Below are 14,565 nucleotides of genomic sequence, written 5' to 3'. Positions count from 1 at the left end.
AAGATGGCCTTGATGTTATACATTTGGGGTAAATTCCAGTGCAGTAAAGAAAAGCAGTGAACCTTACTATAATGTATAGAATGAATGAATATATGTGACACTTCATAAAAAATAAAGATTAAAAAAGAAAAAATATATATATATTTCCTCCTTTAATATAATGCTTAAATTTATTTCTTTGCAGCACTTTTTACTTAGTCCTCACAATAGATTTAAGTCTTTCTAAGTGACAGATAATTAAAGTGCATTTTTTAGCTCTTTCGGAGGTGAACATATGTGAAGAGACATCCTAGAGAAAAAGAGAGCCCTGGAATAAGATAACAAAATAAGGTGCAGGTAGTAAGGTGTAGGATGATTTAGTCATTCACCTGGGAAAAACTGTTCTCTGAACTTCAGGCCAGGACACTTCAAAATTAATCTAGCAATCTCACTGACTACGGGAAAATTCCACTTCATATTTTGATGGCTCTGTGCTAGGGACAAAAAGACCTAAATAGCGGAGATACTTTCAGTCAGTAAATAGGAAATATATCTGATGTGAATTTTATGATATCGAGCTCAGGTTTTCATAGGCAGCATGGTTATCCCTTGGCAGCCATCAAAGAACAGTTTTCAAGATAGTTGCAACATAGTAGTACAACGAAGTTCATTGCATCTGAAAAACAGTAAAAGGACTACTTATAAAATTGTAATACTAGACTGGAAAAGTTTACCAATTTTAACTTTTCCAATGGTCTCTTTAATTTTAGTACATTATTTGAAAAGTAAGACAAAACAGAATCAGTACTGGGTTCCTAAATAAATTAAAATTTCCGTAGCAAATAATTTACTTGGTAAATGTAGACTTTCCTCTATGAAAGCACCACATTAAGAGAAGGTTAATGGGAATGTTCTCAATAAATAGACATTCAGATAAACAAGCTTCTGCTTATAAAACCACTCCTGAAATGTTTTGTCTTTATATATTTCGAAGTAAAACCACATTGCTGCAATTTTAAAAGGTTGCCACCTGCTGTTAATAGAATATTTTACAAATGTATTTGTAAGTCAAATGCACACAGAGCATTGTTTTCCATTTGCACTATGTATTTATTAACTTGATTAATTCCACATTAAAATCAGTATGCTTATAGAAACCATAGTAATCTTTTAACAGGTTATACTTGTGCAGAAGATTATACATGAATAATAGATATGTTTGTTTCTAGAGTGAAGTTTCCTAAAGAATCTCAGATTTAACTGTAGACAGTGGATAATTTACCAAAACTTTGCATTACTAAAAATAAAACGATAGATGTATTTTTAATAAACACCCAGCAAAATTGAAAAATACTGTACAGAAATAATAAAAAGATATTTTTGTCTAAATCATTGAGAAACATGAGAGACTGTAACATTAATTTTTTTTATATATTAACATTGGTTTATTGTAAGTTTAAGACCAGATCCTCAGTTCTGAAGATGTGCATAACATATTTGTTAAGTGGATGAAGCTGTACCAGTTTGTATCACCCAGATTTCTAGACTTAGAGAAGACGAAATTATATATTGCTGACTTATAAATGTATAAGCAAAAGGAGAATAAAACCATTTTCTATTATGCAGGCTGTTGTTAATAAGGTACTTTGCAAACAGAGAGGTTCACTTGACTGACTGAAAATATTGACTGGACTTTTATTATTTGAGATTTGCATCATGTGAATGTCATTCAGGATCTTCAAGTCTATCAGTAAGCCTCTCCAACTGGTTCTGGCAGGAGCTGATTTACATCAGATATTCCTAGAAGCTGAATAAACAGCACTAAGAAAGGCAGGCTCAGAACTATTATCTGAAAGTAGGTTTCTCAATTTACTTGACTTCTAGACAAAAATTATCTTTCTTTGTGATTTATTTCTATAAACAATTAGTAATTTCAAAACTACACGTTTTCTACTACCGTATAATATACTAGGAACAAAAGATCTGCTTATACTTTGGCTTCAGTCATTGCTCCTTTATTAAAACCCAAGCTAAACTCCTAACAGGTCAGCAGTGTTAAGGATTCAAGGGATCCTTTTATGAAGGATAACTTCAGAAAATTGTAAACAAATATGAAAAAGGAAAAAAAAAAACTGAATTTCTTAGGCAGCTAGTTGAGCAGGAGTCATTGTGGAAAACTTATTATAGAATGACAAAACAATAGCTTTTGAAAGAACTGTGGTTTTTTTTTTTATGCACAGCAGTCCTTGATGCAAAAACGAAGTGTTGAGAGAGACAGAGCACAGCACAGAGTCAACCAGGGTCCAGGCAAGCTTGTTTGCCTGGGCTCGTTGACATATTATCCAAGTTCTGACTTGCTTCTGCAGTTCTCTTCACATAATTCTGTGTTTTGGAAATGGTTTTTACTTTGAACACAACACAGAGGTACACAGTCATCTCTGGAAGTAGGCTCAAATTAAAACGAGTTTTGAAAAGTGTCATGCAAAATAATACAAGTACTAACCTTCAACAGATAGATGGAAAACTTCTGATATTACCTGTAACTTGCTGACATAAAACAGAGAACACGATATATATAAAAGTGTGTATATATGCATGTATACACATCTTTTCAGGAGGAAACAAAACAAAACAAAACAAAACAAAACAAAACAAAACAAAACAAAACAAAACAAAACAAACAAGAAACACAACCAAGCAGTATTTGTAGGGAAGTAAGATTTTTAGTTCTGAGAATCAGCCTTAGCAAGTGTTCTTAGTCATTTCTGTCTGAAATGGCCAGAGCTGCATGATAAGCATACTTACCAAAGGTCTCTAAATTTTTTCATATTTATGTAATTTATAATATTAATTCTGCATTATGTTAATCATAAATTCTCCAAATCAGAATACTTCTTTTGTTTATAGGTCATAATAAAATAGTAATCACATTTATAACCAGGTGGCACATGTTTCTCAAAGTCTGACTTTTTCCATTGTAACACTGGTCATGCACTCACTTTTGGGGCATGTCTGAAGCAGTGTTAGTATTCTAGATTAAGAATATAACCAAATTTCTTTGGGTTTTGCCATTAATAGATAACTTGCGTTTTTAGCAGCACAATCTGTCTTGATTTCAGGAATGCTGATGGTGAGGCAAATTTAGCAGGCAACTTTTATGCCCAAGTGTGATTCATATTAACATTACCGAACCATCTGCAAGGTATTCTTTATTCATCTGCAAAGAGAGGGTACCGCTCCATTCCCTCCCTCACCTCATTCTTCTGGGCAAAGAGCAAAAAAGTGCGAAGTGTAAAAAAGGAAAGAGGGTGTGTGCAATTTTTATGGTGTGTGCAATTGGATGGGTAAAATCTGGAGTCTGTTCCTGCATCAGATAGAGTTTTCGCATGTAACCATAGGAAAATAATTGAATTGTTTCATTCCTTACCATCACTCCATCTGTAAAATAATAATGATAGCAGTTGCTTTAGAAGTTAGAATTTTCCTGAAATAAATACAATAATACTTCTAAATAACTCATGATTTTTATGATTTTTCTCTTTTGAATTTGGAATGTTTTCACTAATTGGTATTTGTCGGTGCTTTAAGTTGTAAGATGACATCAGCCAGACATTTGCTGTGTTGATCTAATTCACTCAAAAATTATAAACTGGGAATGTACAGTAAAAATACAGATAATATTGCAATAACCAATAAAAGTTAATTTTGTTTTATAGCCACTCATCCCCACATTATTGATTTACTTGCTTAATTACCAAATTGTAAAGAAACATATTTCAAGGAAATAGCCTGCTTTTTGGACTTCAGAATATACAGTTCTCATTTTTTGCCCTTAGCACACGTAATGTTTAAACTGTGGTTTCAGAACTTATTCTTTCAGACACAGTTTAAGGTTCAGAAAAATCTGTAGAAATTTCTGTGTAAGATAAACATCACAGCTTATACCCATCTAATTGTCAGCTTCTTATAGATGCTTGGTATTATTGACCAAAATAGAACAATAAAGAGATTCAAACCCATTAATATTGCAGTCACCATCCAAAGAATGTTGAAGAGAGTAAAGGCACAGACTATGAAATAAATACCATTACAAAGACAGTTATTATACAAAAATCAATGCTATTTGTTTATATGTTTCATTCTTAAAATGAAAGCAAAAGATGGTAATATATATATACCTCAGGAAGAATTAGGGCAAGATGGAAGACTTACTTTTGTGAGAAAAAAAATAATAAATCTGTTTTACATTAATATTAATATTTATATTATATTCTCATTTGTAAATGGCAGCACCTTATGAAATATGTCCTGAGGATTATTTGATGTCAATGGTGTGGAAAAGGACCCCAGCTGGGGACATGGCATTCAATCGATGTCCTCTCAATGCCACAGGTACAGTATTACTTTGAAATTACATGATAATAATAAAAAGAGAAAAATCTTTTGCATTTTATTCTAGAAATAATCACTAGACTCATACATATGTATACATGTGTATATATATATATATGAATATACATATAGCCTACATATTTACATATCCATGTGCATGTAGGATATACATGTACCTATAATATACTTTGTCTCATAGCATACATTTAAGAATGTGTATGTATGCTTATATGTACACACATGCATATATGTTTGTCTATATGCATTGTAGATAGAGAGAAAGCTGACAAATCAATTTGATAGGACCTATCAGGCAAACTGATGAAAATGAAGCAAAACATAAACATCTTTTTAATTAAAAAGCAATGCTAAAATCCCAGCAAGTGAACACTGAAATGTTTTTCAGAATCTTGTACTACTCTATATGCAGATAATCATTGAATGAAATTGTTTCTGTGTGTCCTTTTAAAACAGCATGGAATGTAGTTTAAATATGCTTCATTCTTTTCAATTGGTCTCACATATATAAATATTTTCTGTCTTCTTTGTGACTTACAGGCACCACTAGCAGACGCTGCTCTCTCAGTGTTCATGGAGTGGCCTTCTGGGAACATCCAAGCTTTGCTAGATGCATATCAAATGAGTACAGACACTTGCAGCATTCAGTAGGTGCAAAGCCAGCTTTAGCACTTGCTCTGTTTATTCATTACTAATCGTTCATGTGAAAACAAGCTTACCTATTTACTCTCAAGTCAGATTTCTGATGAGAAATGCCAGGAGCAAAACAGACCTAAGAAAATCATTTCTATTCATATTTCATATAATTTTGATCTTATATATTCCTGGTGCTTGAGTGAAAGAAGTTTTATCTTACTGTAGAAATGGAGAAATGATTCAGACTCCTTTCTTCCATGCCCACTGTGTGAAACTTTTATAAGGGTTAGAAGGTAAGACATATTTTGGTTTATTAGAAAATGAGATGTGAATAAATGAGATTTACTGGAAGAGTGACCCACTGAGTAAAAAGTACCTTGAATTCTGTAATTGCACACAAGGAAGTCAGAAACGATATTTCTTCCTGCTATTGAATTTAGAAATTCACCTTCAAATTTAACAAAGAAAAATGATTGTAGGGTGAAGCTATTGCAATATCTTGGAAAAAGTAAAATAAATCTAGATAAAGGATTTTTTTTTTCAGCATGCTTAACAAAAATTTTCTTTGCAAAGCATATGTTACAAACACTAAAATATACTATATCTATTATAGACACTTATGTATGTTAAGAAGCAGAGGAACAGCACAAAGCTGCACCAGGGGAGGTTCAGATTAGACATTAGGAAAAATTTATTTACTGTAGTCAAACACTAGAACTGGCTTCCTAAAGAGGTGGTTAATGCATGCCTGTCGATGTTCAAGAGCTATTTGGATAATGCATTCATTAATATGCTTTAATTTTTGATTAGCCCTGAAGTGGACAGTTGGAATAGATGAAGGTCCCTTGCATAGGAACTGTTGTATATACTGCCTAAATATGCTTTTATTTATGTATTTAATATATTGCATATACTACATTATAAATATACTACTATGGTATATGCAAGGTTAAAATAGAATTGCTACATTCTATTTCCACAAATGAGCATTCAGCCAGGTTAATATTTTGGTGGGAAGAACGCCTTTGAAAATTGTCATGGACAGTGACTTTTGCTTGCATCATATATTTTCTGACATTCTTATATACTCTGACTCCTTTTCCAAAGGCCACTGCTCCATTAGTCATTCAGCAGAGGGGCATTAATACAGCTATGTGCTTCATAACTTCCTAGTCTCATCCAAGTGCAACATTTGAGTGCCATGTTTAAATACCTTTGTTGGCTTGAAAAGAAGCAATGTTGTTATTCCTCAAATCTGTCTTGCCACTTGGAGGAGATCTTCATGAATTTCCTTGAGTTGCACTTCTGTTTCAGTAGATTTTATATTATATTAGACTTTATTGACTCCCATATATTAGACTTTTTTGACTCTTTCAAACATTATTTTTAAAATAACACAGAATAAAGTTCTAAGGCAATTTTCTCCACAGCAAACACTGCAAAGAAACTTTTATATTTTGCTGTCTGCATGTTGTTCTATCCTTTTAGAGTTCACACTAGGAAAAAAAATAATAATAATTAAATGGCTGCATATATTTTGGTTTTGATATTTTTTGACATTTTATTCTTTCATGACAGCTGCATATAGCTTGTCTATACATAGTCTTATATATGGGCATTGACAGAAATACATTTGTATTTCATTTGTTTAGAAGGTGTATGTTTGTACATAATGTAATAAAGGTAATGTCTATATTATTATGTACATAATGTAATAAAGGTAATATATATATACACTTTTGAAAAATAATGATATATTGCAGAAAAAAAATATATCACATTTTGCAATTGAAAAATTGAAATTTAATATTTCTTTTTGAGCTGGTATTTAAAAGCAAATTATTTCTTACTTTTTTTTTTTTTATTCCTTGTTATTTTTGTATTTAAATCTTCAGAAATATTTTAAAGGATGTATTTATCTTAACATGGCTGAATTTCCTTTTGGAGTTTTCCTCTGTTCTTACCATTTTAGGTTTCACAACCACATTTATTCACAGCATTGATCCTCATTCCACTGATTCTTTATTGATATTCAGCCTTTATTTTATGTGGTGTTGATAGAAGTCATTCATAAACAACACAACCAGTGGGAAATACTTTTTCATGTTATTTAGTGGTATGACTTACCTGGCTGACTTTTGATGATGCATTGATGTTTTCTGAAGAGCTGCAAGTCTGCCTGACAGAAAGAGGTCATTGTTGAACAATTGAAGGCATCCATATCAGATTTATCTATTCTTCTATATTTCCTTTTTCAAAATATTAAATATGATTAGACCATACCGTGAAATAATCTTTTGCCAAAGAACATTTAAAAAAGCTTCTTTAAAGTTATGCAAGCATCTAAAAACCATCTTATTGCTGTACAACATGTCAGACTAGTTTATATGCATACAAATTAAAGGAGAAAATTTGATTTTTTTATACCTGGGAGTTGCTCACAAAGAAAATCTGCTTGTCTTACATCTTGTTGCTTCTCAAAGTGAACAACATAACTTATTTAAAGAATCATAGAAAAATGAGGCAAAGACTTATAAGGTCATTGGCCTGCAATGTAGGCTTGTCCCCCCACGATACATATGTCAGCTCTACAAATCCCTGAAAATAGATCTTTATAAGGAAGCTGCTGACAGACGGTGTTGCTATAATAAATATATGTGCTTATGAAAGCATTTATGAGATGCTTCAGCGTGCTTAACTTACAATAATGTTATTTTCTAACTTGGAACAGGTACGATGGGGGGGGTGTCACAGTTTTGTGCATGTTCCTATGAGTCTGAGATGAAAAACTTTCATTTCTTATCTGAAATGCATAAAATAGTAATGGGTGTATAGTCTTCAAATATGGTATTTATAAAGTTGATTTAAAGCAGCTGGTGTACATAACACACCGACAATACATAATGTGTCAAAAGCATGCCCACCTGGAGGAATACAGAGAGATCTTTTTGCCCTCCAAACACACCATGTAGGATCCAGAGCCAGCCCAAAAGTCACAGAGCTGAACTGTGCCCAAACAAATGCTCTTTTATGAAAAGCATGTCATATACTGGGATCCAAAGTACACAGATTCTGGACTGGAAACTTACAATTATACTAGTAAATAAGTGTCCAAGCGTTAACATAAGCATTAACATAATCCGTGCAGTCATCTGCACTGTTTAATTGTTTATCTCTTAGCATATTCCCTGACATGATTTAAGACCATACCAGCAAGCACTCTTCCAAACAACAACTAACATCATTTACAAGACAGCATGGCAGAGAGACCATTCCCAGCAGGTAATAATCCCATCTTTCTCTTGGAGAATGAAAGGAAAGAGAATTTAGCTTGAGGGATACAAGCTGGCTTCACTCATTGGCCTCAGTTCTAGACAGTATCCCTGAGGCTTTTTTTTATCTACTTTTATTTATTATTTACAGTAAAAACATGTTATATTTTGCCAGTTTGGACTGAAGGCAGAGAATTTCAGAGCTTCATGTATTCATCAGTAAGACTGATGGAGTACTGTATGCAGTTATAGGCTCCCCAGTACAGAGAGTCATGCACATTCTGGAGAGAGTCTAATGAAGGGCCACGAAAATGATTAAGGGACTGGAGGCAGTGGACACGAACTGCAACACAGGAGGTTGTGTCTGAATGTCAGAAGACACTTCTTTACTGTGCAAGTGACTAAGCACTGGCACAGGTTATCCAGAGAAGTTGTGGATTCTCCATTTTTGGAGATCTTCAAAAGCCGACTGGACATGGTCCTGGGCAAGAGTTTCTAAGCGGTGAGGTTGGATCACAGAATCACCGAATGACCAAGGTTGGAAGGGACCTCTGAAGATCGTCTAATCTAACCCCCCTGCCAAACAGGATCACCCAGAGCACATTGCACAGGATGGAATCCAGACTGGTTTTGAATATCTCCAGAGAAGGAGACTCCACAACCTCTCTGGGCAACATGTTCCAGGCCTCTGTCACCTTCACAATAAAGAAATGCCCTCTCATAACCAGCTGGAACCTCCTGTACTTCAGTTTGTGCCTGTTGCCTCTCATCCTGTCACTGGGCACAACTGAAATGAGATCAGTTCCATCCTCTTGACATGCTCCCCTCAGATATTTATACACACTGGTGAGGTCTACCTTCAGCCTTCTCTTTTCCAGGCTAAACATGCTCAGTTCTCTCAGCCTGTCCTCACACAACAGTGCTCCAGTCCTCTCATCATCTTCTCAGCCCTCCTCTGAACTTGCTCCAGTAGTTCTATGTCCCTCTTGTACCGTGGAGCCCAGAACTGGACACAATGCTCCAGGTGTGGCCTCACCAGGGCTGAGTAGAGGGGGAGGATCACCTTCCTTGACCTGCTGGTAACATGCAGACCAGGATACTGTTTGCCTTCTTGGCCACAAAGGCACATTGCTGACTCATGATCAGCCTGCTCTCCACCAGGACTCCCGGGTCCCTCTCTGCAGAGCTGTTCTCCAGAAGGTCATATCCCAGCCTGTACTGGTGCTTGGGGTTATTCCTCCCTAGGTGCAGGACCCTGCACTTGCCCTTGTTGAACTTCATGAGGTTCCTCTCAGCACAACCCTCCAGCTTGTTTAGGTCCCTCTGAATGGCAGCACAGCTGTCTAGAGTATCAGCCACTCCTCTGAGCTTTGTACCATCAGCAAACTTGCTGGTGGTGCACTCTGTTCCATTGTCCAGGTCATAGATGGATAAGTTGAACAACGCTGGACCCAGTACTGATCCCTGGGGGACACTACTAGCTACAGGCCTCCAACTAGACTCCACACCACTAAGCACAACACTCTGAGCTCTGCCATCCAGCCAATTATTAATCCATCTCACTGTCCACTCATCAGGGCCGTACTTCCTGAGCTTGCTTAGGAGGATGTTATGGGAGACGATGTCAAAAGCCTTGCTGAAGTCAAGGTAGACCACATCCATCACTTTCCCTTCATCTACGCAGTTAGTCATCTCACCATAGAAGGATATCAGATTGGATAAACATGATTTCCCCTTGGTGAATCTATGCTAACTATTCCTGATTACCTTCTTATCCTTCAGGTGCTTGGAGACAACCTCCAGGATGAGCTTCTCCATCACCTTTCCAGGGATGGAGATGAGGCTGACTGGCCTGTAGTTGCCTGGGTCCTCCTTCTTGCACTTTTTGAAGACTGGCATGATACTGGCTCTCTTCCAGTCCTCAGGCACCTCTCCAGTTCTCCACAACATTTCAATGACAGAAAGTGGCCTAGCAATAACATTGTCCAGCTCTCTCAGCATTCATGGGTGTATTCCATTGGGGCCCATGGATTTGTGGATGTCAGGTTTGCTTAGCTGATCTTTGACTTGATCTTCTTCAACAAAGGGAAAGTCCTCCTTTCTCTAGACTTCCTCTCTTGTCTCCAGGGTCTGGGATTCCTGAGGGCTGAGCTTATCAGTAAAGTCTGAAGCAAAAAAGGCATTCAGCAACTCCACTTTCTCTGTATCCTTTTGTCACCTCTCATTCAACAACAGGCCGACATTTTCCCCAGTCTTCCTTTTTTGTACTGATGTATTTGAAGAAGCCCTTCTTGTTGTCCTTGACATCCCTTTCCAGATTTAATTCCCACTGGGCCTTGACCTTCCTTGCCACATCCCTGCATACTCTGGCAGTGTCCTTGTATTCCTCCCAAGTGGCCTGTCCCTTTTTTCACATGCTGTAAACTTAGTTCTTCTTTCTGAGCTTTGTCAGGAGCTCTCTGCTCATCCATGCATGTCTCCTTCCCCCTTTGCTTGCCTTCTTACTCATAAGGACAACCCCATCTTGAGCTTGGAGGAAGTGATGATTGAATACTGACCAACTATCTTGGACCCCCCTTATTTCCAGGGCCCTAACCCATGTAATTCTTCCAAGTAGATCCCTTAAGAGGCCAAAGTCTGATCTCCTGAAGTCTAGGGTTGCAGTTCTAATTTTCGCCCTGCTTCTTCCTCACAAGATCCTGAACTCCACTATATCATGGTCACTGCAGCCAAGGCTGCTTTTGGCCCTCACATCTCCAACTAGTCCTTCCTCATTTGTTAGTACAAGGTCCAGCAGCACACCTCTCTTTGTTGGCTTCTCTACCACCTGTGTCAATCAGTTATCATCAATACACTGCAGGAACCTCCTGGACTGTTTGTGCCTAGCTGTGTGTTCTTCCCAGCAGATATCAGGGGGGTTGAAGTCCCCCATGAGAACCAGCCTTATGACTGCGAAACTACTTGGAGCTATCTGAAGAAGGCTTCATCTGCCTCCTCTTCCTGATCAGGTGGCCCACAACAGTGTCAACCACAGTAGCCTGCCCTTTACTTCTTACCCATAAGCTCTCAACTCACTCTTCATTCACCCTTAGATGACCTCCAGAGGTCCCTTCCGACCTTAACCATTCTATGATTCTGTGATTCTATGACTGTGATTTATTTGCTTGCTCATTCAAAATTATGACTCTAGTGACTTCCATGTTCCAGTGGGACTAGCAATTCACACAAGGCAAAAATTCTATAACAGTAAATTCATAGTTTGTTACTCTAGCATCGATATGATTTTTACTTTCTTTCTAAAGATAACATTTTTTCTACAAATGTTAACAAAGCTTTTCACTGGATTTCCACATTAAGCCATAATTCTATACTATATCACATAGAATTTTACCACATTACCACAGGTGATTAATGTTATAAGATCATTTCCTTAGTACATAAACACATATATGTACTCAAGTTGAACCAGGAGAGGTTTAGAAATTATGAGACATTTCTTCTCAGAAAGAGTGGTCAGGCATTGGAACAGGTTACCCAGAGAGGTGGTGGAGTCACCGTCCCTGGGGGTGTTAAAGGAAAGGCTGGATGTGGTGTTTAGGGACGTTTTAGTGGCTGACATTGGTAGTAAGGGGTTGGTTGGACCAGATGATGCTGAAGGTCTCTTCCAACCTTAATAATTCTATGATTCTATGATTTTATGATGCTGTATATAGCTACAGTAGGTTCACTGTCTCATACAGAAAAAATTTTGCATTTTTTCATTTTTTTTTCTGTTACTCACCTGGAAGTGACATATAACAGATTTCAATCCTTAACAAGCAGTATTAAAGTAGCAGAAACCCACCCATGCTGCATGTTCTTCATCTTGAATTGAGACTTTTATGGAGACTAATATGGTAGCTATGCAAATCACAGAGAAATGGCACCATATTTTCATCTCAAAATCCATTTGGAAGTCTATTTGCAAAACATGATGTGTCAGTAAAGTTAAAAATATATTCATAATACTAAAGATAATATACTTCGTTTTGCCTGTGTGCCAGGCAGAATTACTCTTCTACTCAGGACAGATATGTACTGGCACTTCAGATGCATAAGAAGGAAGGACTTTCCACTGTTCACATTAAATTGCCTACATATCTTTCTTTGAAACATATATCAATATTTGTGCTGGGTTTGGCTGAGATAGAGTTAATTTTCTTTGTATTACCTAGTATGCTTCTATCTTTTGGATTTGTAATGAAAATAGCATTGGTAACATGAATGTTTTAGCTGTTTTTAGCAGTGCTTGCACAAAGTTTTTTGTTTGTTTGTTTGTTTGTTTGTTTTTCTGTTTCTGAGAAAGCTGGGGTTGAGGGTCTACAAAAAACTAGGAGTGGACAGAACAGCTGACCCAAAGTGACCAAAGGGATATTCCATATCATATGATATTGTGCTCTGCAATAAAAACTTTGGGGAAAGTTTGCTAGGGTTGCTGCTGCTCGGGACAGGTTAAGCACTGGCGGCTGGTGATGAGCAGTTACATTTTGCATCTCTTGTTTTTCTTAGTTTTGTTTCTCTTTGTTTCTTTTTTCATTTTTTTTTTTCCTATTAAACTGTCTTTTTCTCAAGCCATGAGTTTTCTCAGTTTTATCCTTCTGTTTCTCAGAAACTCAGAGGTGCGTTAAACACTTAATACACCATTACAACAGTTTCAGAGTAATTAAAAATCTTTAATTAATACATATCCTCAGCATATACTTGAGATCAGGCTCTACTACACCTCCGTTTTTTTTTTTGTTGTTGTTGATGAGGAACTGAGGGAGACCAGTTAGGCAGAAAATAAATATTTCTGTACTTCCAAATTAATGTCTACCCACTGTTCCTTCTTAGTGTTTGTATTTCTTCATATCATAGCACAGAAAATCCCTGGTATGTTAAAAATATAACTACAGGACCTCTGAAGAGAATATGGAACATGATGAAACAGTGCAGGGGAATGGTTTAGCTTGTGGTGTGGTGACTGGCAGTTAGTTTGCATATTTGGAGGGCATGGTGTCCACCATTCATGTTGCTTGAACTAAAAACAGTTAAGAGGATGAAGCACCTAAGCTGTGCCACAAATGTACTCTTGTACTTTTGTTAGTTATTTTATCTTGTGTACTGTGCAATACAGGTCCCTTTTAAAACTTGGGATGATAATTATAATTTTGAATAACAGAATCAATTAGTCACGAATAATTTATCCAAAGTTTGGTACAAATCAGTCATCAAATGAATTCAACAAATATTGTTTGACCAGTTTATACAGCTGGTTGACTAATATGAAAAACTATCCACTGAACAAATTAATGGACAAAAACACCTAATAACCTCCTAGGGAGGTTATTGTACCCCTCTGCTCTGCCCTCATGAAAAAGACATGGACTTGTTAGAGCAGGTCCAAAGGAGGGCCATGAAGATGATCAGAAGGCTCGAGCACCTCTCCCCCATGAAGAAAGAGAGTTGGAGATGTTCAACCTGGAGAAGGCTCTGGGGAGACCACATTGTGGCCTTTCAGTATTTAGAGAGTGCTTATGAAAAAGATTAACTTTTTACAGATAACTTTTTTTACAGATAGTGATATGCCAAGGAGGAATCATTTTAGACTGAAAGAGGGAAGATTTAGGTTAGGTGTTAGGAGGAAATTTTAATGATGGTGGTGAGGCACTGGAACAGATTGCCAAGAGAAGCTGTAAATGCCCCATCCCTGGAGAATTTCAAGGCCAAGTTCGATGGAGCTCTGAAGAAATTAAGTTGTCTAGTGGAATTCTTAGTGGCAGGTGTCCCTGCACTTGATGGGAAGGTTTGGACTAGATGGGTAATGGTTTCTTGGGAAGAGAAATGCCAGCTCTCCAAACATCCTCCACTTCTTCCTTCTTTACCCTAGCTTTCATTGATGAGCATGATGCCATATGGTATGGAATATTTCTTTGGCCAGTCTGGGTCACCAGTCTGTACTGGCTGTATCTCCTCCCAGCTCCTGGTGCACCCCCAGCCTCCTCCTTGGCTGGGCAGCATACAGCAGAAGCAGAAGTGTAAACACTGCTCTGCAACAGCTAAATAAACACATGATGGTGTGCTGTCACCACTGTATTCATCAAAACTCTAAAACACTACAATCTAAAACACTAAAATCTAAAACACTAAACTCTAAAATCTAGAGTTGTGTGACCCTCTACAAAGAAAATTAACTCTATCCCAGCCAAATCCATGACAAGAATGTATTCTCCAAGTGTTGGTGGGGGTG

General features: G+C 36.9%; 1 protein-coding gene across 5 annotated transcripts in view; it reads left to right on the top strand.

Moving 5' to 3' along the window:
- The window catches only part of ADGRB3 (adhesion G protein-coupled receptor B3), a 477,382-nt gene that overhangs the window by 219,423 nt on the left and 243,394 nt on the right, over nt 1-14,565 (top strand). For all 5 annotated transcript variants that reach the window (XM_068678261.1, XM_068678260.1, XM_068678263.1 and 2 more), the window contains 2 exons: nt 4,270-4,371; nt 4,930-5,036. In XM_068678261.1, the coding sequence (XP_068534362.1) occupies nt 4,270-4,371; nt 4,930-5,036 (209 nt within the window). The remainder of the gene's footprint in view (nt 1-4,269; nt 4,372-4,929; nt 5,037-14,565) is intronic.

Source organism: Anas acuta, chromosome 3 (assembly GCF_963932015.1).
Source record: "Anas acuta chromosome 3, bAnaAcu1.1, whole genome shotgun sequence".
Taxonomy (NCBI): Eukaryota; Metazoa; Chordata; class Aves; order Anseriformes; family Anatidae; genus Anas; species Anas acuta.
Note: the sequence above shows the minus strand (reverse complement) of the source record. Positions and strands in the feature narration are given on the sequence as shown.